This window comes from Abramis brama (genome assembly GCF_963993115.1).
Source record: "Abramis brama genome assembly, chromosome: 17".
Lineage (NCBI taxonomy): Eukaryota > Metazoa > Chordata > Actinopteri > Cypriniformes > Leuciscidae > Abramis > Abramis brama.
The window spans coordinates 10,350,217-10,376,847 of record NC_139979.1 but is presented as its reverse complement, the minus strand read 5'-3'; the positions used below and the strand labels follow the sequence as shown (position 1 = coordinate 10,376,847).

Genomic DNA, 26,631 nt, shown 5'->3' with positions numbered 1-26,631 from the left:
TTTGTGCACATAATAATTAACTTTAATACAAAATAACATTTGGATTTGTGCTACAATCACTAACACCAAATATCTTGTATTTGACGTTACATACCCAGCATGTTCCTTGACAATAATTAAATAATCTTTACAAAAAAAACAAAAACATTTTTGAGTGGTGCAAAGGCAGCTCAGGATCGGAGAGGCAGGTATGTGTGGGTAGTGGTGGAGGTGTGTTCGGGGATGGGGATGACTACACCCTGTCTCTGGAGTTCTCGGAGCACATCCAGTATGGAGTCCAGCTCCAGTCTGAAGGCATCCAGCTCTTTAGCCCTGCCGTGAGCGAGTCTCCTCCAGCGCTCCAACTCATCCTGCTGCTCCTGTTCCACCACCCGCCGTGTGTCTGCAATCACCTGCAACAGACCTAACATCAGTGTCCTCAATCACAATATAGGGGCTAACGGTTAGAGAGTCAGACTGGTTACCCGAAAGTTGCTTTGAGCAAGGCACCTAACCCCCAATCACTCCCTGGGCGCCACAGCAAAATGGCTGCCTACTGTGTGTGTGTGTCCATGGTTTGTAATGTGTGTTCACTACTCACTACTCCTAATGTGTGTGCTCTAACTTGGATGAGTTAAATTCAGAGGACAAATTCATGTCACTATGTCACTATTCTATTAAACTAAGTTTAGTGCAGAGGTTGTCCTACAGCAGACTGTTGCAGAGATCCATTATGAACAAATACAGTATATACTGTACAGCAACAGAAAACAAGACGTGCGCTGATCGTTTACTCTTATGTGTCAAACTGTGCAATTAAGTTGTGCTATTTGTTTATGTGATGGCAAAGCTGAATTTTCAGCATCATTACTCCAGTCTTCAGTGTCACATGATCCTTCAGAAATCATTCTAATATGCTGATTTAAATCTGCAAAGTTGTGCTGCTTTTTGTGGAAACCATGTTACATTTTGTTCAGGTTTCTTTGATGAATATACAGTTCAAAATGACAGCATTTATTTGAAACAGAAATCTTTTGTAACATTTAACTTTAACGTTACATTTGATCAATTCATTTCAAGTATTCATTTCTTTAAAGCTCAAAACATTTGAATGGTAGATGATGTATTGTGTGTGGGTGTGTTACCTGCTGAAGCTGTTTCTCACGCTGATGGTAGCGGAGCTCCATGGACTGAATCTTCTGCTCCAGGCTAGTGAAGTGTCTTAGTTGAGGACTGTGGGCTTCTTTGGCCTGTTTCAGCTCTTCCAGAAGCTTAGACAGCTTTTTACATACACATAACAGGAAATATGGAGAGAAAATTCTAAATCCAGTTTAAAGAAGAATGGAAATTAAATGACTGAGTAACTACCTGATTCTGCAGGGTTTCCTCTCTGATTTTAGACACAGCCAGAGCATCTTTGGTTCCCTTGAGCTCCTTTACTTGCCCCTGTAAATGCTGCACTATGATCTGAATAGAAAAGTTACATGAATTCAGAATACATACATTTCTATCCAAAGCGACTTACAATGCAAGCAAAGCATTTCATTTTCTTTACCCATGACCTCATTGTTTCTAGTGCCAAGGAAACATTTAGTGGGCAAAACATAAATAGTCAAATTCATTCATTCAAGAACCAACCTCCTGTGTGTTCACTTGATTGCTGAGTTCAGCCACTTTGGAGGAGGAATGATCAAGGGCATGGCATGCTAGAAGGCGTTCAATCTCTCTTTGATGCTCAGCCTTGACCGAGGCAAGTTGCTCAGAATTCTGCTCCTGAATCCTGAAAAAGTGATATTTTAATATTGTTACACGATACTCGATAACACTGAATCATCATGTTAACTCTTTCCCCGCCATTGACAATTGTCCAGCAAATCCATGTTTTCACTGTTTTACGGTAGGGGGCACTATTACGCATTTTCTGAAAGAGTACAGAATCTCTAGATCAAAACACAGGCAGAGAAGCAGCAGAAACAAGCGATAGAAGCACCAAGGGTGCTTCTCATTTCTTATTTGAGCATCCTCGTTTCCTTCCCTTGTATCTTAAGGGGGTGGAGCTAAGACGCGAGGGAAGGAAACAAGTATGCTCAAATAAGAAATGAGAAGCACCCTTGGTGTCCTCGCTCATGACTCCTCAAGAAGCTTCCTCGCTCCTCATTCCTCGCGGTGCAGTTAGATAATTGAGATGTCTTTCAAGATGGCCAAGTTCGATCGGTTTCCGGGTCACAGGCTGGAGGATGGAGGAGTGAGGAAACAAGGAAGCCCCAAATGTGACGCACAAGTCCTGAAAAGGTAAGTCAAAGCATTTTGATCGCCCCCTGGTGGCTGGCTGCAGTATAGGTCTTAAACCCCACCCTCTCCATGTAATCAAATGAGACATGAGCCAAACTAAAAAATGTAAACGTAACAAAAATGTCCCGAAGCATTTAAGGTAGTTCATCACACAGGCCTATGTTCAAGTGTTCGTTTTCCCAACAAGTTTGGTTTTAGTTAGTTTTCTGATGCTATAAAAATGGGGTGTAACGTCATGATTGACAGCTGTGTTTGTGATTGAGTCTGCGGTAGCGGGAGTGTGGGCAGGACCTTGATGCCATGGCTCCACCGCAAGATCATTACTGCGCATACTCGGGCTCTGAAAGAAGTAATCGGCAATGACCGTTACAGGGATATTTTGGCTTCATTTTTCTAGTGGAAGGAAGCGGAGTTGCACTGTCATGTTATGCACATGTAAAATAACGTGAACATCAAACGGCATATAAATCAAAACTGGCTAACGTTACCAAATGAAAGGTCGAATAAAGGCATATGACTGTGAAGCTTTGAAGGTGTTGACTGATTCGATCTATTCCATGTTTTGATCATTCGGAATCCGATCCGGATGTATTTGACAAAAACGCGATTTTCTCAGCTTTTTGTTCAAAATGTTTTTTTGTTTGTTTTTTTTTAATGAAACTTGCCCACGTTCAAGTGTTGATAAAAAAAGAATGCATTTAACTAGAATAAAAGGGTTTAAAATATAATTTCTCATTTCTTTTTTTTGATTGTGGGTTTGACCAAGTACACCTGGCTGCAGCCTGCAGAACAGGACGGGGTTGCACGTGTCGCGCCGCCCCATACCTACTCTTGATTGGCTCGATCGTCTTTCATAGATATGCATGATAGGAAATGTGTTCGTAGTCGGTGTAGGATGAAGAATTTGTTGTTCAAATCGATATGACCTGGAAAAGCTGTGCAGTTTCACAAAGCCTTCATTATAATGCACAGAAATGTCCCTGAAATTGTTTTGCTAAATTAAGGCACTTTGTTAGACTAACGCACGAACAACCCCACAACATTTAAACAAAAATGTATTCGTTGATTCTCCACAGCAGGAGGGTCAGGTCTTCAGGTACAGGAATGAAATGACTCATGAAATGTGATTACTTAATTTACCTATAGTATGAGAAAGAAAATGAAAAATATGTATTTACAGAATGTGTTGGTTTACTGATGTTGGTTTTTATAAGCCATGTTGGGTGCAGCTGTATGTAAACTAAAAGACACTGTAATAGGCTAATGTGTCTGCCTTGTTAATTTAGATTTTATGAAACTTTCTTTTTCTTCACAGCACTGCAAAGCATTATATCAGACTTTTTCCTCCACTTCATTTCAGGAAAACATGCTGTTCCTCATTATTTTAAAGTGAAGAAATCAAGATCTTCTCCTGCGGGATGTAGGCTAATGTTTTATTGTCTGTGCATTATAGTGAAGACAACTCTGAACACATTTCCTATTATGTATGCCTGTGAAAGACGACCAAGCCAATCAGAATAAGTATGGGGCAGAGCGACACGTGTAGCCCCGCCCCTTTCTGCAGGCTGCAGCCAGGTCCTTCTTCAGTTTAACAGGCTCAAATCCTGTGTAGAGAATTATGGGACTGTTTCAAGGTTTCACTTCATGTAGTATGACAGCTGTTTTTCATCTGTTGTTCAGAACATTTCAAGGGTGCTTCAAATGGTTTATAAAAACATGAACCACTCCAAAAGACTTTACCTGAGGAGCTGATTCTGTGCATGTGTGACTGCAGCCTGCAAAGAAACCTTCTCCTGGTCTCTATGTATCTCTAGTTGTTCCAATCTCATCCTCAAACTATCATTCTCCAGTTGCACCTCTGAGATGTGTGATCCCGAGAACGCTCCAGGATGGTAGTCTTTCTCATCTTGGGTAGGGGGGAAAGTCTCGGCTGCATTTTTTTTGGGCTCTTTGGCTGAACCCAAATGTCGCTTGGGCTCATCACGATCGAAGCCAGGACCCGTCAGCATGGTTTTCCTCTCCCTTTGCAGACGCTCTACAGTGCGACTCAGCTCCTGAATGGTGCGGCTCTTGGAGCTCAGCTCCTGGGTTAGTCTCTCGATGCGGGTTGCTTGTGCAGCCTCTGCATTGAGTTGGTGGCGTGAGGGGCTGCGGGCAGGCTTGTCTGTTTGCGTCAAAGCTTGGGCCTGGTGGAGCTGTTCTTGCAGAGAGGCCACCTCTGCCTGGAGGGTGCTCTCTTGCTTCTGATGGGCCATCTTCACTTCCTCCAGCTCTGCCCTTAACCTCTGAGTTTGTGATTCAGACAATTCTGATGAGATGGCCTGATTGTTTTGGTTCTTCTCAGCCAAACGCTGCTCCAGATCTGTGATCTGCTGTTCATATTGGAGCTGAAAAAGAAGAGAAGAATATACATAAAAGTGCAAACATTTTTGAGCTGGCATAAAATAGCATTTAAATATATCAGTCCTTGAAGTCTAATTGCATCAGGGCTGGGTTATATCGCTTAAAAAATAAATAAATAAATAAATAAATAAAAAATTATATATATATATATATATATATATATATATATATATATATATATATATATTTAATGAATAAATTACATTTATTATTTTTATATTTATTTGTTATATTTGATAAATTATATTATTATAATAATAATATAGAGTCTTAATGACAGTCTTTAGCAAACTAAATGGACTAATAAAATATGCATTAAAACAATTGCGATTTTCACATTTCACAATATTGCTTATTTTACATTACTGTTCGAAAGTTTAGGGTCAACGTTTTTTCAAGAAATTTATAATTTTATTCAGCAAGGATGCAATGAAGTTATGAAAAGCGACAGTAAAGACTTTTACATTGTTACAAAATATTTCTATTTCAAATAAACGTTGTTTTTTAATTATATTCATCAAGGAATCCTAAAAAAATGGAATCCTGAAAAAATTTATCAGTTTCCACAAAAAAATATTAAGCAGCATAACTGTTTTCAGCATTGATAATAATATGAAATGTTTCTTGAGCAGCAAATCAGCATATAAGAGTCTGACACTCAAGACAGGAGTACTGTAGTTTTTATCAAATAAATGCAGTCTTGGTGAGAATAAGAGGATCCTTTCAAAATATATATATATATAAAAAAAATCTTACTGACCCTGAACTTTTGAACGGTTATGTATATAAGCATGTATATATATTGAATTTTCAATACATCACCAAGCCTTACTTTGCTTCGGTATCTATTTCTATTTCCAAACTTCTAGTCATGAGGGCACACAGCAGGGTTTAGAAATGAGAGAAATAATGCCACTCTAAAAGCATATTAAAGGCCCTGTGCACTTAAGACTTAAAATAGAAACCTAATTTTCTTGGCAAACTTGTTTTTCTGGAAATCGATCAATCCAGCTGTGGGCTCTGGTAAATAACATACTTGGAAAAAAGAATCTCATATTAATTTAAGGACACAGCACTTCAGTCAGTGAGTTCAGGGCCACCTAGTTCCAATAGTTTAAACTTGTTTCGCACATGGTCTCAATTTTAGATTCTACAGATAAAACGTTTAATGATTTGACACAAAATTCCGTGTGACCTTCAGTACTGAATCTAAATCTGATATGAGTACCTTGATTCTGTGATACTGTTGTTCCACTGCTCTGAGACTGCGTTTGGCTGCTTCATCGCGGCCCTCTAGCTCCGCCTCCAGTCGATGTACACGTCTCTCCAAAAGCGCCGTTGTCTGGGAGGACTGAGGGGCAGTTGGGGGATGGATGTCCAATCCGTCAACTTCTGCACCGGCAGACGCAGCGGCCAAGATCAGGGCTGGCAGGGAGTTTGGATGCCTCCGTTTCAAGAGCTCTTCCATCTGTTTGAGCTGAGAGAGGAAATGGCAACATGAGTGAAAGATGGAACAGAATCAGAAGTTCTATTACTGATGCAGCCATTGATAAATATTACAAGACAGTCAGGAGGTGGAAATCGAAATTCATTCATGACTTTTTTTGGCATTATTCATTCTTTATTTTTAGATAGATACAGACACAGTGACATGAAACTATTAAGGGGTTTGTGAAATGTTGCCAAACTCAAACCTACATAAGCAACACGGCTCAAACTGAATAGAAAAAGTGCGCTAACCACTGAGCCAATTCAATACAAAGTTGTTAATTTAGATGCACATCAGTCAAAGAAAGTAGTTTAACATAAAGAGGAGGTCTTAAGGAGAAGGTGGTTGGAAAACCGACTACCCAGATGGTCTGCTACTCACAGACACGGTTGAATAATTCCAGCTCTTAGGAAATAGAGTACAAAGAAGAACGTGCCCTGAATGAAATGTACCTGCATAACAAGGCAACAAGAATATCTGGAGAGGGAGAAAGCTGTTTCTGACCTGTCGTTCCAGGTCCTGGATTCTTTTAGCTTCACCCGCCCTTTCCTTTGTCTTTCTCTGTTGCTCATTGGCCCTCTTGCTGACCTCCATCTTTAGCTTTTCCACCTGCTCAGTGAGCCTTTGAGTCTCAGCCGTGGCGGCTCGGAGTCTGGATGCATCTTTGTCCAGTAGCTCCTGGTTCTCAGCATACCACTGCAGTCTTTTCTTCATCTCTGCAACCTCCTGCCGATGCTTTTCCTGGAGCATCTTTAGCTCGAAACCTTTATCACCTGCCAGAAGCTTACTTCTGTCAATATGACAATTACATCGCCAAAAATAGACTGCTGCCATAACACTTCCATATCTGAGGCTCTTACCTGAAGTACAGACTGCCTGAACTCTGGCCAGGTCTCGTTCTTTCCTCATCATCTCCAGATCTACATGCAGGGCTTGTTTCTCCTGTTTTAACCTGTGGATCTCATCTTGCAGTCGTTCCTCCTTTTTCTAAACAGAAAGACTTTGCATCAGAAGCGCACGTAAAATGCAGTCTAGGTAGGCAGCTGGTTTTGGAACAGATCTGTTGATATTATGTAGTTCTCTTACCTGTGCAGCTTGTACCTGACTTGTCAACTCTGCAATACTAAAGCTTTGGTCAGCAATGCTTCTTCCTCCGACGGTTCTTTGAAAGCTGTTCATGTTCAACCGGTCCCTGGGGAATGAAAATTCTTTGCTTTTATATCAGCTACTGCAAAGAACAGCATGAATAGTAAAAACCTGCTGTGATATGTATTATAACACTGCTAACGCACTTTTAGAGCACTGACCTGGTGAGGGCAAGCTCAGTGAGAAGTCTCTGGTTTTCCATGAACAAAGCCTCCTCGTTTTGTTTGCTTTGAGCTTGGAGTGCTTTCATTTGCAGATATAGCTTTTCATTCTCCTGTTAAAACCATCGGAAAGAAGTTTCACATATTCTGAACCTATTTGTAGCATATGAATACTAATGACCAAAATGCAAATATATTCAGCGCATGTATTACATTGAATATAGTTCCAGATAAGAATTAATTGGATTTGGTTTCTGGAAAGGCCACAAGTTCTTCTGTAATTACAGGAAATGTGAGAAGTAATTACCAACGTTTTTCTAAATTCTGAGTAGTATTAGTGTCATTTTAAATAACTGTGTTTAATTATGCACCCCATTATGCTGAAATGGTGTATAATGATCTAAAAAATGAGAGGCTACAGAGTCTTGTGTTGTATCATTCATTGACATTTGTAAGATCTCACCATAAAAAGAGATCTAGGACGAGGGATAATGAATTATAAATAAATTATAATAAATGCACGTTCATGTGAGCCATGTTTCAGAATGGCTTATTCTAATATATGCCTAAAAATGAGCAAAGTTGGAGAGACAGAGAGACTCACCTGATGGTAACCCTGAATCAGAGTCTCCTGTTCCTTCATCTCTTTCTCTATGAGCTTGAGTTTCTCTTCAGTCACAGGGTCTGAAGCTTCGCCAAAACTCCACTTTCGTCTGTTACTTGCCTCCTCGGCATGGTGTAGCTATGGAATAATAAATGTAACAGCTTAGAACCTAAGCTTGAGAACTGACAGGTAATTGTTTGCTCAGACTTTAGGCCGAGGCTGTTCAGTTTATTCAAGTAAGAAAATATTGATGCTACTAACTTAAATGCATTTTCAGGAGTATGTAAATAGTTATGTTTTTTTTTATAATAGTGTAGCTTTTACATTTAAAGCTTTTCGTTTTGTGGCTTTGTTACATTGGTTTTTTTTTTATGTAACAATTGCAATAAGCCTTTCAACAGAGTGGGCAGAGATGTACTGTCTTCCTCTCAGTCAATCTAAAACAGCTTTGGTAAGTCCAAATCAATAAGCCGGTTCATTTAGACAGGTTCACATGAATGGTTACAATACAAAACAAAACAAATTCACTTGAATCATAATGTATTTGTGTAGCAAATAAAATCTTTAGTTGCAGGTTAATATGGCTGTTTATCACAATGATTTCACTATGGCAGGTAATTGTGATTATTGATTTAATTGTATTTTTTCTTCATGTCAGTTAGAATGTAAGGTTCCCCTTATTCCAAATGTGGAAAAACAATTTCAAGTTGGTAACCTGGCAAAAACATTTAGTGCTGAACACAGAGCTTGTTGTGCTCTCGGACCGTATTTGAAAAACCCAAGACAGTCAATTATGGGGCATTCACATAACACACTACTGCACTGGATAGGGCACTTAACTCAAACAGCAGAGTGATGCACTAGCAGAGCCAGGTTGTGTGAAAATGTATCTGATCATAGGAAATGTATGAAATAAGAAAATGTATCTACTGAAAATGTAAGATGCTTTCCATAAAAGCATTTGCCAAATACATTAATATAAATGGAAAGCCATACAAATGGTCTTTGTACATGTGCAGTACAAAGTTAGTTTATTTTGAATTATAATGATGTAATTGGAAATTAAAGTGCATAATGATCATGAGGCCAGACTAGATCAAATAATTAAGATTAGTTGGTTATTTAACAATTTTGAAAGGTCTAATGGTGTGGTTTAATGGCTCAGGGCAACCTGTAAGGAGTGAGCTGTGAGTCATCTCCATTGCACCCTTAACTCCAGGTTGCTCCAGGTCAATTGTCCCTGGAATACATTTATGTTGCCATTGTGTATAAATCATGAAAACAAATTCAGCCTTGGTCATTTTCTATGGTAATTTGTTCAAATGTAATTAATTCTTCTTCCTGTAATCTGCTGTCAATTATCAATATTTATACCTCACCAGAAGGGTCAGGGTGGATAAAATGCTGCGTGCCCCCATGTGCCCTGTTTTATGTTCATTTACTGTTGAAAAGTTAAGTTTTAAAAATGAGACTCATTATTTGCCAGAACAACAAAAAGCACTTCCAAACTGAATCACAGCATGGTAATGCATGATCAAATATATTTTTTTTCTATAAATCTTTGAGGGTATTGAAACAAATAACTAGAATAGACCTTACATAATGTACTTGTGCTAAAAGCACAAATTCATCATCACTAAGAGAGTACTGAACAGCTACTTAAACAGCATACAAGTGAAATCTACAGTACTGTGCAAAAGTCTTAGGCATGTTAATACCCCCCCCACCCCCCCACCCCAAAAATGGTTTTAAGTCAGTTATTTATATCTTTTGCTGTAGTGTGTCAGTAGGAAATATCAGTTTAAATTTCCAAACATTCTTTTTGCCATTAATTGTAATAATGTGTTACAATTAATAAAAATAATAAAGTGAGATTTCTGTACGCACAAGGAATCTGACAACAGCCAGGATGATCTAATCTCACCATCATCGAGTCCGTCTGTGATTACATGAAGAAACATAAAAAACTGAGACAGACTAAATCCAGAAGAACTGCGGGAACGTCTCCAAGATGCTTGAAGAAACCTTCCTGCAAAGCTACAGTACTGTGAAAAGTACTGGCACTTGTGTTAAAATGCTGTAAAGTGAGAATGCTTTCAAAAATAAAATCACAAATTGAATTTATTTATGATTTAACTTCTATTAACTAATTCAAATCAATATATGGTGTAACGACCCTTTGCATTTAAAACGGCTTTTGTCCAGGTACACTTGCGCATAGTTTTTCAGGTAGCTTTGCAGGAAGGTTTCTTCAAGCATCTCGTTCCCGCAGTTCTTCTGGATTTAGTCTGTCTCAGTTTTTTCTGTTTCTTCATGTCACAGACGGACTCGATGATGGTGAGATCAGATCATACCGGCTGTTGTTAGACTCCTTGTGCGTACAGAAATCTCACTGGATTATTATATATTAACATGCCTAAGACTTTTGCACAGTACTGTATGTTCATACTGTTGGCAGAGCAGCCATTGAAATATGCTGCCATAGACGTTATGATTGCATTACCAAAACATTCACCTGCAAGTACAGACTGCCCTTTTTACCAAATGCACTTATACAGCATGTTACAAAACATACAATTTAAACTTCATTCATTCTTAAGGAGAGCTGCCAGACAGCAGAAGGTTTTCTAATGATCTTTAACAAGAAGCTCCTATGTGCTTCAAAGCTGGCCATGAAAATATATGAACTTGAGTACATTTTAAATGGATTGTTCACCCAGAAATGAAAATCCTGTCATCAATTACTCTTATGTTGTTCCAAACCCATTAGACTTTCGTTCACCTTCAAAACACAAATGAAGATATTTTTAGTGTAAAGTCTATTCACCCAAAGCTCTGACAGTTCAAAAGGATTTTAAAGAGTAAATATATAAATCCATCATATGAATTCACATACAGTGGTGGTCAGAATTAATGGCACCCCTGGTAAATATGATAAAAAATTGCTGTAAAAAATAAATCTTCATTGTTTATCCTTTTGATCTTTCATTCAAAAAATTCACAAAAATCAAACCTTTCATTGAAGTAAAAGAATTGAAAGTGGGGGGTAAATCACATTATAAAATAAATGTTTTTCTCCAAAACACGTCGGCCACAATTATTGGCACCCTGTTATTAAATACTTTTTGCAATCTCCTTTTGCCAAGATAACAGATCTGAGTCTTCTCCTATAATGCCTGATGAGTTTGGAGAATAACTGACAAGAGATCAGAGACCATTCCTCCAAACAGAATCTCTCCAGATCCTTCAGATTCACAATTTCATGTTGGTGCTTCTTCTCTTCAGTTCACCTCACTCATTTTCTATAGGGTTCAGTTTAGGGGACTGGGACGGTCATGGCAGAAGCTTCATTTTGTGCTCAGTTACCCATTTTGTGTTGATTTTGATGTTTGTTTTGGACCGTTGTCCTGATGGAAGATCCAACCACAGCCCATTATAAGATTTCTAGCAGAGACAGACAGGTTTTGATTTTTTATCTGTTGGTATTTGCTAGACTCCATAATACCATGTATCTGAACAAGAAGTCCAGGACCTCCAGCAAAAAAATAGGCCCACAACATATAAGATCCAGCAGTATATTTAACCGTAGGCATGGGGTACTTTTTATCCCTGTTTGCACCAAACACATCTGGTGGGTTTGCTGCCAAAAAGCCATTTTTTTTTGTTTCATCTGACCACAGAATCCGGACCCTTTTGAAGATCCAGTCGTGTCTGACAACTGAATATGCTGGAGTTTATTTCTGGAGGAGCGAGGAGGATTTTTCTTGAAACCCTCCCAAACAACATGTGGGGATGTAGGGGTTGTTTGATAATTTTTTTTTAGGCTTTCTGACCCCCAAGACTCAAGTAATCTCTGCAATTCTCCATCTGTGATCCTTGTAGAGTCTTTGGCCACTCAAACTTTCCTCCTCACCGTGCATTAAGACAATATAGACACACGTCCTCTTCCTGGCAGATTCGTAACATCTTTAGTTGATTGGAACTTCTTAATTATTATCCTGATGGTCAAAATGGGGATTTTCAATTCTTTAGCTATTCTCTTACAGCCACTTTCTATTTTGTGATGCTCAACAATCTTTTGCTGCACAGCAGAACTATATTCTTTGGTTTTACTCATTGTGATGGATGAGCAAGGGAATTTGGCCTTTGTGTATTCGTCATATTTAAACTCCTGTGAAACAAGAAGTTATAGCTGGACAATTTCATGTTCCTAGTCACCCTGGTGTGCTAAATAAAGGTAAATATTAATGAGAATATACTTCAGAGATATTTTACTCATAAAAAATTCTAGGGGTGCCAATAATTGTGGCCGACGTGTTTTGGAGAAAAACATTTATTTCATAATGTGATTTACCCCCCAATTTCAATTATTTTACTTCAATGAAAGGTTTGATTTTTGCGAATGTTTTGAATGAAAGATCAAAAGGATAAACTATGCAGCTTTATTTTTTTACAACCATTTTTGATCATATTTACCAGGGGTGCCATTAATTCTGACCACCACTGTATAAACAATGATTAGCTAACATACATAGAGCACTCAAATATGGTTAACGCAAACTTGTGCACAAAGCGAGCATGCTTGAGCTTCTGTATACCAAATTTGAGTGCTCAATGTACATTCGCTTAGCAATGTTTATATGTGAATAAAAACATAAATGAAATCTGTTCATTATATAAAGCGATCCGTGTTTCTTGGATTAAACCGCTCAATTCATATAGATTTATTTTACGATCTCTTTATGAACGTTTTGAAGTTTTACAGCCTTTCAATGGAGGGACAGAATTCTCTCAGATTTTACTACAAATACCTTCATTTGTGTTCCGAAGATGAACGAAAGTCTTATAGGTTTGAAACAACACGAGGGTGAGTAATTGATGACAGAATTATAATTTTTGGGTGGACTATCCCTTTAAGTCCTCAGTCATAATTATGAAGAGGTAGAACAGACAGAACACACAAAATTACCCACTGGTAATGTAGAGCCATGGTAAAACTATCCACCAAACAACGAAATTTGCTTATATTCTAAAAACATAATCTAAGCTTTACAACTACACAAGAGCTTACCTTGCTCTGTAACATATAGTTCTCCTGTCTGAGTGCTGCAAGCTCTTGCTTGTGCTCCTCTTGTAACTGGGTTTCCCTCAGATGGAGCTCTCTCTCTTTTTGGGCGAGCTGAAGACGGAAACGCTCCAGTGATGAGCGCTCCTGCTGAAAGGGCGTACCATCATCCATATTCTCTTGCATCACCTCACGCTGACAGACACACAGAAAAGGTGGTTAATGAGCTAGAGGATTTGATCCAATGCTCTGATTCAGTCCCAGTTAACTCACTCCTGTCACTGCTTCTGGTGTGATCCTGCTGGCTTCAACCTGATGCTGTAGAAATGTAGCAAAGGACTGCACGGATGTCACCAATTCACTGCTTAGCCTTAAACTCGTGTCTAAACCTGTAAGGGATGCAAAAAATTAAAAAAGACAGATGACCATTTATCATCAAGCAAGCAAATATGGCTGTGAATTTACAAAGAATAGTCAGATTTAAAAAAAAGAAAAGATTTTGCATATTTTTAGGACCACTATTATTAGACATTTTTTTTGCATTGTGACATTATTTGCATAACAATTAAGAATATTTAAGATAATTAAGTTCCCCATAATTTCTCAGTACATCACAAAACTCCAATAACTCAATAACTATCTTCTTCATTTTGGTAAATATTGATATTTGTGATTAATTGTAATCAAATTGGCTAATATATCTACATTTAATGCAATTAAAATGGCCTACTTCTATATTTATTGCATTAATGTAATGATCATGAGTTTTTTGCATTACAGAAGACCATATTTAACTCATGTCAACTGTCATGAAAATGTTAAAATTTCATGAAAATAATGAAAATGTATCAATAAATGATAAAAAATGAATGAAAATCAGCTAAATTTTCTTCATGCAAAATATAATTTTGTTTATTTTTTCACACAGTTTTGGTGAGGTTAACCCAGGTACAGGTACCTTTGAATGTTTGTGTTTGACTGAGGTTGGGAGGTTTTTTTGGGGTCTGGTTCTGAGCTTTTCTCTGTGTTAATGGAGACGGAGGTTTGGCAGCTTGGCCGGTTCTGCTGGTTGCAGGTCCTCTGGGTAACAGCCTGCTCTCAGGTTTTTTGGCCCTTGTTGATGGAACAGGAGTTTTTCTAGAGGACGCAGATGCAAATGCATTGGTTCTGGCAGGAACCTGAGAGAGAAGTTAATATTCCATCATTATCTTCAAAAATAATCACCATGTGAATGAAGGCGGGCACATAGTTATTCACAAAAATTATTATACCTCATTTACCTCACAGAGTACGTGTCTCTATCTTTGAAATATCATTTCTCTAAACCCCAGAAATTACAGGATCTAATTTACGGAAGAAATTCATGAGTCAAATGACTCATAATAGCAGAGTCTCTGACCTGCCGTTTCTTGGGTTTAACAGGAGGAGGTTCCACAGAGGAGCTGTCCTGTTCCTGCATCAGCCGTTTGATCTCCTCAGCGATGCTCTTCTGAGTGTACTGAAGGGAGGCTGGATGTTCCTCTCCTTTAAAACTAGCTTTATTACCCCCTCCACAGCCCTCATTAGTGGAACTGAAAGGGCTGTCATCTGAAGATATCCTTAATGGACTATGATTTTTGCTGCCTCGAGGCACAGCCTCACTGTAAGACAAATACTTCTACTAAAGCTGCTGTACTGAGAATATATGACTCACGGTGTGTGAAGGCAAATAGTGAACTCACCTTATAGGCTGGAGAGAAAAGCCACGCGTGAAAACAGAGTCTGGTCCAATTGGCCGCATCAGTTCCTCAGCAGTGGGTAAATCTACGGTACATAAATGAGACCCTGGTGACAAAAATGTCACTAGGGTTGGAGTCACACTAGCCGATTTACAGTCTTAATTTTTTTTGGAATTATAGAGATTTGGTGTGATCAGATACAAACTTCCTAAGCAATGCAAAGCCAATTATCACAGATTTTGATTGTTATCCATGGCGAATTTGAAACCAAGTTTTGTTTGTGATTCACTTAAACTTAAATAACTAACAAAATGAGCAAGAGTCACTGTGGGGATGAACTGATTCTGTCCCATAATCAGTAACTGAATGATATTATAAATCCGTCCTACTGTGTCAAAAAAGGAAATTAAAAACACACGAAAAACTCAAATAAACAGTTTTGTATGCTGAAAAAAAAGTGATTTCAGACATCACAGCGTTATAATGTATAGTATGATAAATCAATTCAATCATATATATTTCAGTTCAAAAGTTTGTTTTTTTAAATGTCAGAGTCTGAGAAGCTCAGCAAGGCTGCATTATTTGATAAAAAATATCAGACCAACAGAAGACAGCGTGGAGGGGGAAAAAACCCAAACAAACAAACTGCAATGTAGTTAAATATTATCACAATTCAAAATAAATGTTTTCACATTTTAAAATGTAATTTATTCCTGTGATCAAAGCTGAATTTTATCAGCCATTACTCCAGTCTTCAGAGTCACATGATCCTTCAGAAATCATTCTAATATTTGGTGATTTAGTGCTCAAGAAATATTTCATATTATTACTGGTATCAATGTTGAAAATGCTTAATATTTTTGTGGAAACTGCTTGTCAGGATTCTTTGATGAATAGAAAGTTAAAAAGAGCATTTATTTTAAATAGCTTTTTTTTGTAATATTGTAAATGTCTTTATTGTCACTTTTGATCAATTGAATGCATCCTTGCAGAATAAAAGCATAAAAAAACTGTAGTAAATAGTTTATGAAGTAAGTAACATTAATAAAGGTAGTTGTACTTACAGGAAAGGATCTCATTTAATGCACAAATGCACAGAGCTCTGATATTTGCTTTTAAAGTAAAGAGGGTAGATCTGTCATAATTTATTGCTATTTACAAAAGTCATACAAATCTTAAAATAGGGGGAAACAAGAGTCAACAATTAAATATTATCTGATAAATATCAAAAAATTCGACTGATTTGCCAAAACGAGGCACTGCAATATATGTGATAAGGAATGAGAAAGAAATGTCAACTGTTTAAGTCCATCACCCCCTTCCATTCTTATTCAGTCAGGGTGACAGACCTCCAACAGAAGACAGCAAGAATTCAGGAAAAACAGTTGGTGTGACACCCTCAAGCACAATCGAGCTGTTTAGAGTCAGCTAGCAGGACTTCACCCAAACCGATGACGCAAACAAAGCGGCTGGTAAAAACCTCACGTATTTGGTTTAAAGCATAACTGGAAGCATTTGTGGGGGGAAAGCTGCAAATCAAAAGGTTTAAAGCGCAGGCATGCACACAGTGACTGGCAAAAATGAGCTAGGTGCTGAGTCTGACCTGACTCCACTGTGGAGACAGGTTGGAGTGAAGAGAGAGAGAGGGGAGTCCTGCCGGCCTCGGCTCGTCCGTCCTCACACTCCCCTGCTGAGCTGTTGATCTGCCTGTACGCCTCCTGCAGCGCCTCTATCTCACTGCCTCCACTCTGACCGTATGATTGGACTGCAAAGATATGGAGGAGAGAATGTGTCACATCACCTGTTGGAAGTTTACTTAATACAAGCTTTAAGAAAATAAACTGCTTCTCAAACCTCCAGGTTCCAGTGCTGTCCACACTGCTTGTTTGGTGTCTGGACATTTTTGTTTTCCAGTTGCCAAACTGGGAACTGCAGGAGGCAATGCTCCATCCGTAGAATTTAGAGAGTCATGTAGTGACACTGGGACATAAGAAGAGCATTTCACCCCCTGATCTGAACATTTACAACATCTACACTGTAAATTGAGATGCTATTTACCTTTGGCCAGCATCCCATGTCTTTCAGGTTTCTGAAACAGAGGATCAAGGAATGGTTAAAATGAGAGATTTTGCCATAAAATCCAATTATATTTATTTTGACACATATTGCGACTGAGGTGTAGGATGTGTTCAAAAAACAAACAAAAAACAGCAAAGACAACATTTAGAGAAATTTTGACTCTAGATACCTAGGGACCTGCAATGCAAATTAGCATGTGCTATAATCTTCGATTTTTTAGTTTTTCAGCCAATAATCTCTCCCTAATACTGTTAGGTTTTACTATTTACTATTACATAATAATAATATTATTAGTCATCATAATAATAAATACTTCTACAAATATACACAGAAGACCAACGGCCAAGGAATTTTCATGAAATAATATATTAAATTTAGTTTTTTGTTTTGTTTTACCAAACCCTATTGTATACCCCAAGAACCCATGGGATATACGACACGAGACGCAAGGGATCATTTTGTGATACTTTTGCTTATTTTTTGTTAAAATCTTGATGCTGGTCGCTTTTTACTGCCATTAAATGAACAAACGCGACCTTCATTTGTTTCTATGCATCTCTACATAACTCACTACTCAATTCCCCAGTTTATAACAGGGATCATATTATAAGCTTCGAGTGCATTAAACATTTATATTCACCTTCTCTTGAAGCCCCTCGTCACTTTTCTCACTTGCCTCTTCCTCAAAATCTTCACTATATGCAGGAGATGCTGAGAGAGAAGCAATATACAAGTGTTTTATTGCTTCAGGAAGTAATAACAACACATCCATTTCAAATTCTTATTCTCTCTGCTCTGCTCTGCTCCTACCAGCAGCATCTTTATTTTTCCTCTGTTCTTCTTCATTTGTTAAATCCATTTCTTCTCTCCTGAAAGGAACACAGTGAAACTAAATTTAAAGAAGTACAATAAGCAAATGCTCTTTCATAAACTGCATTCTTGGAATTCATTATGCTTTTGAGTCACATAAAGCTTTTTTCAGACACCTTTGTGGGCTGGTGGGAGTGGATGGCTCCTGTTCTTGATTCAGTCTGGAATAGTCAATGGAGGATGAGGACTCTTTCTTCAGATTAGATAAAAACCTGGTATTGTCATCCTCATCCAACAGGTCCAGCTGAAGAGCACCTGCAGTTGGTACTGTTCCAGAGACCATCACATAATTAGTAAAGAAGCACAAACAGATGATGCTGGTCAAACAAACAGAGCAGTGATGGATGTTATGGATTCAGAAGTAGGCTGGATTGAAGGAAAATCGGTTAGACTGACCTTCAGGCTCAAGACTGTCTCTGCTAAAGATTACTAGGTCTCTATTCCTTTCATCCCCCAATAATAGATCATTCGACTGCTCTTCATCCACCTCCTTAATGGATGGAGTCTTTCTCTTTGACTTCAGGAAGGACTTTCCGGTTGACGACATCCCTATATGCCAAGCAAATATGTTGTAAGTATTAAATAAGTAATTTTCCTACACCAGACCTTTTTTAAAAAGTACAGTATACATGTACATTAAAAGTTATTGTCTGTTTTTTACACTTAATATAAATATATATAACACAAATAAATCAAGTGTTTTTAGAACAGATTTTTCATTTCACTAGCCACTGGATAGAAGCAATTCAGCAAATATGCATGTCGGAGAACTTCAAAATAGCACATAAAAAAAAGAATATCTACACAGTTCAACAGATTTCCTTAAAATTTGTAAAATACTTATTTTCACTAAAGGCCCATTTACATCAAGGACAATAACTACAGTGTGTGCAGAATTATTAAGCACGTTGATTTTCTGATCATATTTTATTTCGAGGAACATTTTGCCAATTCCAAACCATATTAATCTTAATAACTACTATTAATTTTGTATTTAATCATGTATAAGTGATATTTAATTGTTCATGAAGGACCAGCACCACATCCTCTTCTACCACTATTTGAAGAATTCATCTTCCAGAATACGTTTTAATAAGTTTTGTGAGTTAATTTTTAGTCCATCTCTGCAAAACGGACATCAGGGTAGGAGATGGACTAAAAATAAACTCACAAAACTTATTAAAACGTATTCTGGAAGATGAATTCTTCAAATAGTGGTAGAAGAGGATGTGGTGCTGGTCCTTCAAGAGTCACTCTCAATCTGTCTGTCTATAAAGCCTATAAAAAAACAGTCTTCATGTATTTTATTACACTTCAGCTTGTGATTCTTATTAAGTGGGGGTAATTTTTTAGGATTCTTTGCCTAACCCAAGTCTCTGAGACCCTGACACCTTGCTCTTCTGGAGACTCCAGGTAGGTTGGAGTTCTGGAAAATGGTGGCGCTGGAGACTAAAGGGTTTCTGATGGTTTCACACTTAATTATTCACCTTAATTCTTAATTCTTTTGCAGTTAACGTGTCTTTTCTTCTCCACCTGTATTTGTCTGACCCTGCTGACCCAATGAGCATTTCACTGTCCAATGATCATGCCTTAACTGCAATCTCTAGTATTGCATTAGTATTGCATTCTTCTCATGGGGATTTAATAATTTTTGACTTTTCAGTCTTTGTTAAATCTCTTTTTTAATAGTAGTTATTAAGATTAATATGGTTTGGAATTGGCAAAATGTTCCTGGAAATAAAATATGATCAGAAAATCAACGTGCCTAATAATTCTGCATGCACTGTATAATGATTACTATAACTTAATCAAGTTTTAATAATCATTATAAAAATTCTTTGAGAATTGGGAAGTCCACACCACAACTATAACGTTAACGACACTGAGGAATTATATCGTTGGAATCACTCTCAGAACTATATTTTCCAGCTAACAAAGGATTAAAAACCATTGGCAGCCAATACAAATCCACCCAACTTCAAAGAGGCTGAGCATGTAATAAGCCACAACAGCAGTGTGTGCTTGTAGTAAACAAAACGTTTTCATCCATTGGTGTGGACGCTAATATAGTTAGCGTTCTTGGAGTGAAAAGGCCTTAAATCCACTGTTTGATGTATTGGCCCTCTGTGTAGCACATTAGCATTCTGAGCTGCACATAGTCAATTAACTAGACATTAGAGAAATTACTAACTGGCACAGCACGTTCTTCAAACATGCACTATTTCAGGAAATTTGTTTACAGCAAAAACTGGTGCTAAAAACACTGCAAATGCAATTACATATAGCCAAAACAACAGATCTGGTCTGTTGTGTTTAATTATGCATATAACTATATATTACGGTAAAATTAGAAGGTAAAAAAGCAAAAAAAATTGTTCCCAACTAAAATCCCGCCGAGAGTGTTCATTCTCAAAAACTAGATACAGTGAGGAAAATAAGTATTGAACACCCTGCTATTTTGCAAGTTCTCCCACTTGGAAATCATGGAGGGGTCTGAAATTGTCATCGTAGGTGCATGTCCACTGTGAGAGACATAATCTAAAAAAAAATATCCAGAAATCACAATATATGATTTTTTTTAACTATTTATTTGTATGATACAGCTGCAAATAAGTATTTGAACACCTGTCTATCAGCTAGAATCCTGACCCTCAAAGACCTGTTAGTCTGCCTTTAAAATGTCCACCTCCACTCCATTTATTATCCTAAATTAGATGCACCTGTTTGAGGTCGTTAGCTGCATAAAGACACCTGTCCACCCCATACAATCAGTAAGAATCCAACTACTAACATGGCCAAGACCAAAGAGCTGTCCAAAGACACTAGAGACAAAATTGTACACCTCCACAAGGCTGGAAAGGGCTACGGGGAAATTGCCAAGCAGCTTGGTGAAAAAAGGTCCACTGTTGGAGCAATCATTAGAAAATGGAAAAAGCTAAACATGACTGTCAATCTCCCTCGGACTGGGGCTCCATGCAAGATCTCACCTCGTGGGGTCTCAATGATCCTAAGAAAGGTGAGAAATCAGCCCAGAACTACACGGGAGGAGCTGGTCAATGACCTGAAAAGAGCTGGGACCACCGTTTCCAAGGTTACTGTTGGTAATACACTAAGACGTCATGGTTTGAAATCATGCATGGCACGGGAGGTTCCCCTGCTTAAACCAGCACATGTCAAGGCCCGTCTTAAGTTTGCCAATGACCATTTGGATGATCCAGAGGAGTCATGGGAGAAAGTCATGTGGTCAGATGAGACCAAAATAGAACTTTTTGGTCATAATTACACTAAACGTGTTTGGAGGAAGAAGAATGATGAGTACCATCCCAAGAACACCATCCCTACTGTGAAGCATGGGGGTGGTAGCATCATGCTTTGGGGGTGTTTTTCTGCACATGGGACAGGGCAACTGCACTGTATTAAGGAGAGGATGACCGGGGCCATGTATTGCGAGATTTTGGGGAACAACCTCCTTCCCTCAGTTAGAGCATTGAAGATGGGTCGAGGCTGGGTCTTCCAACATGACAATGACCCGGAGCACACAGCCAGCATAACCAAGGAGTGGCTCTGTAAGAAGCATATCAAGGTTCTGGCGTGGCCTAGCCAGTCTCCAGACCTAAACCCAATAGAGAATCTTTGGAGGGAGCTCAAACTCCGTGTTTCTCAGCGACAGCCCAGAAACCTGACTGATCTAGGGAAGATCTGTGTGGAGGAGTGGGCCAAAATCCCTCCTGCAGTGTGTGCAAACCTGGTGAAAAACTACAGGAAACGTTTGACCTCTGTAATTGCAAACAAAGGCTACTGTACCAAATATTAACATTGATTTTCTCAGGTGTTCAAATACTTATTTGCAGCTGTATCATACAAATAAATAGTTAAAAAATCATACATTGTGATTTCTGGATTTTTTTCTTTTTTGATTATGTCTCTCACAGTGGACATGCACCTACGATGACAATTTCAGACCCCTCCATGATTTCTAAGTGGGAGAACTTGCAAAATAGCAGGGTGTTCAAATACTTATTTTCCTCACTGTAGATATAAGGTCAATAACGGGGAGTAAATATACACAAAACATCATGTTAAAAATCAAATTAACACAATCTACTAATTCTTCACGTGTTGAAACTTTACCATCTTCTCTCTCGACTGAATCACTAGCATTGCTTTCCACAGAAAACTCATTAGAATCAGTGTGAATGGGACTCTTCTGTCCTGATGTACTGGAGGAGTTATCAGGTGCTGGACTTGGAACACAGCAAGAGTCTTCCTCTGAGACCCTCTGTTCCTCTAAACAGTAACTATGTTCAGGTGATGGCATCTTCTCTACTGCATCATATTCAGGACTCTTCTGATGGCTTGCGTAGTGGGATGCCCTCTGATTGGACAGCTGGCTCACCCTATCAAGAGCTACGCTACGAGGTTTAGGGGTGGGCTTAATAGGGACTACAGTGTATAAGGACGACAGACAAAGAAGAAACACGAAAAAGTTAAACAGGTAGACACACTAAAGAGGCTAAAAATTCATACAGTGCTCAGCTTTAGGAAAGATGATCCCTGAAGTTTAGACAACTAAACTAGATTATTTTTTCAATTAAGGAAACGAAAACAAAAACAAAACAAGATGGATCTAGAAACTGTCTAAGTCTAACACACATTAAAAAATATAAGGGAATAACCTAGTAATACTGTGGAATGAAGTGTGTAGTTTTGCAATGTTACAGTACTTTCAAGAAACCTGTTTGACTTTTTTTGGGGGCAATTCTCTGTTGCAGAAATTACACACTTCATTGAATACCGAGTGAGATGTACCCAGAGGGGGGCTTTCTCTCTGTCTGGATCCCACCTGAGGGTCCACAGCTTGGGACTTTTGAATTTTAACAAAACGATGTTTAGTGTTTTCATCTGCAAAATTGATGGACAAAGAGAAAAGCAGAATAAAGAGAGAGAGAGAGAGAGAGAGAGAGTACCAACAAGATGATTATGTCAAATACAAAGAAAAACAGAAACACTACAGCTTGATGGATAAAATGTGAAATTGGACAAATTACATAATAAGGGCAAATTACATAATAAGTGGTGCCTGCGGTGCAGACTTTTTCATCCATTGAAATGCTGAACAGTAATAACAGTAAACGACACATCTCTGTGAACAGCACTTCAGATGTTCAAGGTACAGCGTACAAAAAACATTCTTGGAACTATTACTATTTATCAGACACAATACTTACACACAATGTTCTGTTATCAGTAGTAAACAACACACTTGTTGAATAGAAAACTAGACATTTAGAATTTATAAATATAAAACAAAAATCTTCCATTGTTCTCACAATGAAGCTCTTTTTGATTAAAGAAAAATTCATTATAGATACACACTGCCCGGCCAAAAAAAGTCGCTGTTTGGATTTAAATCAAATCTTAAGAGTAAATGCTTAAGAGTCTATGATTGGATCATCATTGCAATACAATACAATACAATATTTATTTATAAAGCACATTTAAAAACAACCAAGGCTGACCAAAGTGCTGTACAGAACAGAAAAAAATAAACAATAAATAAATAAGTAGACTTTAAGAGCAGAGCATACTGAGAAAATGGCAACTCCTTAACCGCAGAAGAGAACGTAATTAGGCTGTCTAGATGAACAACATCAGGTGAAGACTAAATCAGGTTTAATCATATCAAATCAAACATGCATCAGTTCATATCCAGAATGATGTCTTGAACAAAAAACACCAGTCTAGCTTTGCTTGTGTTATAATGTGCAAGCCAACAATATAAGACAACAACAACTCTAATCAGCTATCCTGTTCAATTTATTCTATTCAGAAAAATAAAAACAATTTGCTGATCAATTTGCTAAAAAAAACAAATCACTCAAGTTACAAATGTGGATAATTCAAGCAATTTAGAAACAAAGCAAGTGCAATTCATAGTTGCAATTTAGGGGATTCCTCATAACACATCTGATATAAATCTTAAACTGACTTTGCATAATTTATTTTGTCTACTGCTTTGTGCTTGCTGCCCTCGAGTGGACAAACACCTAAACTGCAATATTGTTGTTTAAAAACCCCAAAGACAGTTAGACTATGTTCAAACTGCAAGCAAATCAGATTTTCTTCAGGCAGACTGTCTGCACTATTAATCGCAAGTGAACAAATAAGATTTGTATGTCCAGACATAACAAACCTATATGCATTGGCTGATTTGGTAATGATGTAAGCGTACCCACGCATGTGATGAGGCTATCAAAACAGATGCAGGAAAAATGCAGGTGCATCATCATCATCATCATCATCTCAATTTTCAAATAACTCGTCTTTATCTCTAGGTCATGTTCCAAGCTCGTTCAAGCTGGCAGTTATCAAGCCTCTCATAAAGATATCACAATTAGATCTAAATGAATTAGCAAATTAAAGTCCCATTTCAAATCTACCATTTATATCTAAAATACCAGAAAAAGTCATGTCCGCTCAATTGTGCTCTTTTTTGCAAAATAATGATATGCAAGAAAAATTTCAGTCTGGATTCAGGCCCCATCATAGCACAGAAACTGTGCTTGTTAAAATTACAAATGACTTACTTCTAGCTTCTGACCAAGGCTGTATCTCAATACTAGTTTTACTTGATCTTAGTGCTGTGTTCTTCACTATAGATCATAAAATACTCTTAGATCGACTACAAAATTACACTGGTATTCAGGGACAGGCATTAAGGTGGTTTAGATCGCACCCTATCAGACCGCTGACATTTTGTCTATTTAAATGGGGAAAAATCTAAGATAATGTCAGTAAATAATGGAGTGCTGCAATGATCTGTGTTAAGCCATCTGCTATTTTCAATATATATGCTGCCACTTGGTAATATTATAAGAAAACATGGAATTAGTTTCCACTGTTATGCCGATGATACTCAGAGTCAGTTATATATTTCATCACGACCAGATGAAATCTCTAAATTATCTCTAAAATTAAGTTGACAGAGTTTGTTAAAGATATAAAATATTGGATGACCTGTAATTTTCTGAGGTAAGACTGAGGTATTACTCATTGGACTAAGAACCTGTACACAGAATCTCTTAGAATATAATTTGCATCTAGAAGGATGTACTGTTACTTCATCCTCTACAGTTAAAGACCTGGTTGTTATATTAGATAGCAACTTGACTTTCAAAAATCACATTTCATATGTTACAAAAAGAGCCTTCTTCCACCTCAGAAACAATGCTAAGCTACAGAACATGCTATCTGTTTCTGATGCAGAAAAGTTAGTTCATGCATTCATGACCTCATGATTGGTACCTATAGTATCTAAGTCCACTAAACGAGGGAGAGCGTTTTCACATTTGGCCCCTAAAATCTGAAATAGCCTTCCTGACAATGTTTGGCTCAGACTCGCTCTCCCAGTTTAAATCTAGATTAAAGATGCATCTCTTTAGCCAAGCATTCATATAATGCATCTCATAACCTTATACTCCAGATATATAAGAACAAATGCACATGATTATCCGTGCTTCAAGTTATGAACAGCAGCTACGCTAATTATTTTCTACTTGCTTCTCTGTTTTATCTCGGGATGCCCATCCTGAGGTAACTAGAGAGTATGTCAGCTCCAGTTTGGATCCAGCCTATTATGAAGACTTCAGATGCCCCAACACCTGTGAGGAGACGGCACCAACTCCTGCCAGGACTTCAGATGATAATTTTTGGCTGGCAGTCTGAACATGGCCTAAGATATATGCACCGACACCACCTTTTCTCAAAAGTATTTACAATACACTTATTCCAAAAAGAACAGTACGCATCCCTGGAAATCTGGGATAAAGTGTCTTTCTGTGGATCTCAAAAACTTTCCAGGATGTGAACCATAAAACCTGTGGCTTTCAAACCCAGAACGAAGATTATGCTAAAGCTTTAACCCAGGCTGGAGATTTCAGCCAAGCTCTCTTTTTAATTCAGGTAACACCAGCACTCACCTGTTCCCTCTTCACTGTCATCATCGTCCTGCCACCACGGCACAGACACAGAAGCCTTCTTCACTGGCCTGACAGGTGCTTTTCCCAAGCTGTCAAGGACACTAGAGTGCTTGGTGCTGGAGCCCAAATCAACAGAGTCATCAGAGACAGACTGAAAAAAGCACAAGTACACGTACACAACAACATAGAGTTTACATGCAACACTGGACTGCATATTATAAAATAAACATGTTTAAAATAATTGTAGATGGAGTACAGCATGTCATATAGCAAGTAGCATATCAAAACATACACAAACGTAATTAAACAAACAATTGTAAGAAGTAAACAAAAGATTATCAAAAGTAACGTTAACAGTTAACGTTACGTTACCTCTTTCATGAATTGCTCGAACTGTTGGTCCAGCTCCTCTTTAGTCAGTCTATGAGCCATGATTCACTGACAAACTGTGTGACAAACATATCAAAATTCACATCAGAATTAGGCCTATACGTTTTATATAAACGTGTTATTATAATAATAACTCATTTAAAACATATAGCTGCTAACGTTATAAAGTTCAACCTGTTAAACATTAAAAACCTAGAGAAAGATTCTGGGAGAGAGAATGCATTATAAACAAACAGCTCGCTAGCTCGTTTGGCATGGTAACCGAGAGAAACGGACAACTGAAGAAAACACAGAACGCAAAAGACTCACCAATACAGAATGAGATGGAATATGAATACAGTAAATCCTTTAATGTTCACATTGTTTTTGAAATTATACAGTTTATCATAAAGTTTCCCGCTGCAATAACCGGGGGATTACTGACAGCTTATTGGCCATGTGACGTCACATCGGTCC

The 26,631-nt window shown here is 38.0% G+C and overlaps 1 protein-coding gene across 2 annotated transcripts; it reads right to left on the bottom strand.

Annotated features, from left to right (window-relative positions):
• cep162 (centrosomal protein 162) lies at positions 1-26,631 on the bottom strand. 2 transcript variants are annotated; one of them, XM_084088663.1, is made up of 26 exons: positions 26,485-26,631; positions 26,158-26,231; positions 25,786-25,936; positions 18,203-18,355; positions 17,923-18,073; positions 17,747-17,805; positions 17,577-17,647; positions 16,916-16,946; positions 16,712-16,837; positions 16,461-16,622; positions 14,861-14,963; positions 14,539-14,779; positions 14,098-14,317; positions 13,413-13,528; positions 13,146-13,334; positions 8,075-8,212; positions 7,471-7,583; positions 7,250-7,355; positions 7,024-7,150; positions 6,668-6,936; positions 5,903-6,151; positions 4,012-4,658; positions 1,618-1,759; positions 1,348-1,446; positions 1,125-1,259; positions 1-392 (listed from the first exon to the last, which is right to left on the bottom strand). In XM_084088663.1, the coding sequence occupies exons 2-26, from the start codon at positions 26,215-26,217 to the stop codon at positions 171-173; spliced, it is 4,080 nt and encodes a 1,359-aa protein (XP_083944789.1). In that variant the 5' UTR covers positions 26,218-26,231; positions 26,485-26,631; the 3' UTR covers positions 1-170. The 2 variants fall into 2 exon arrangements, with proteins under 2 accessions (XP_083944789.1, XP_083944790.1); XM_084088664.1 differs by having other exon boundaries at positions 14,861-14,942.

Bases quoted from the DNA above. Each gene is read 5' to 3' on its own strand.
- cep162 (XM_084088663.1), bottom strand. From the start codon at position 26,217: ATGGCTCATAGACTGACTAAAGAGGAGCTGGACCAACAGTTCGAGCAA. The intron at 18,356-25,785 runs GTGAGTGCTGGT...CTTGGCATATAG, and splicing joins TGACAGTGAAGAGGGAACAG to GGATGTCGTCAACCGGAAAG. The intron at 393-1,124 runs GTAACACACCCA...GGTCTGTTGCAG, and splicing joins GTGAGAAACAGCTTCAGCAG to GTGATTGCAGACACACGGCG.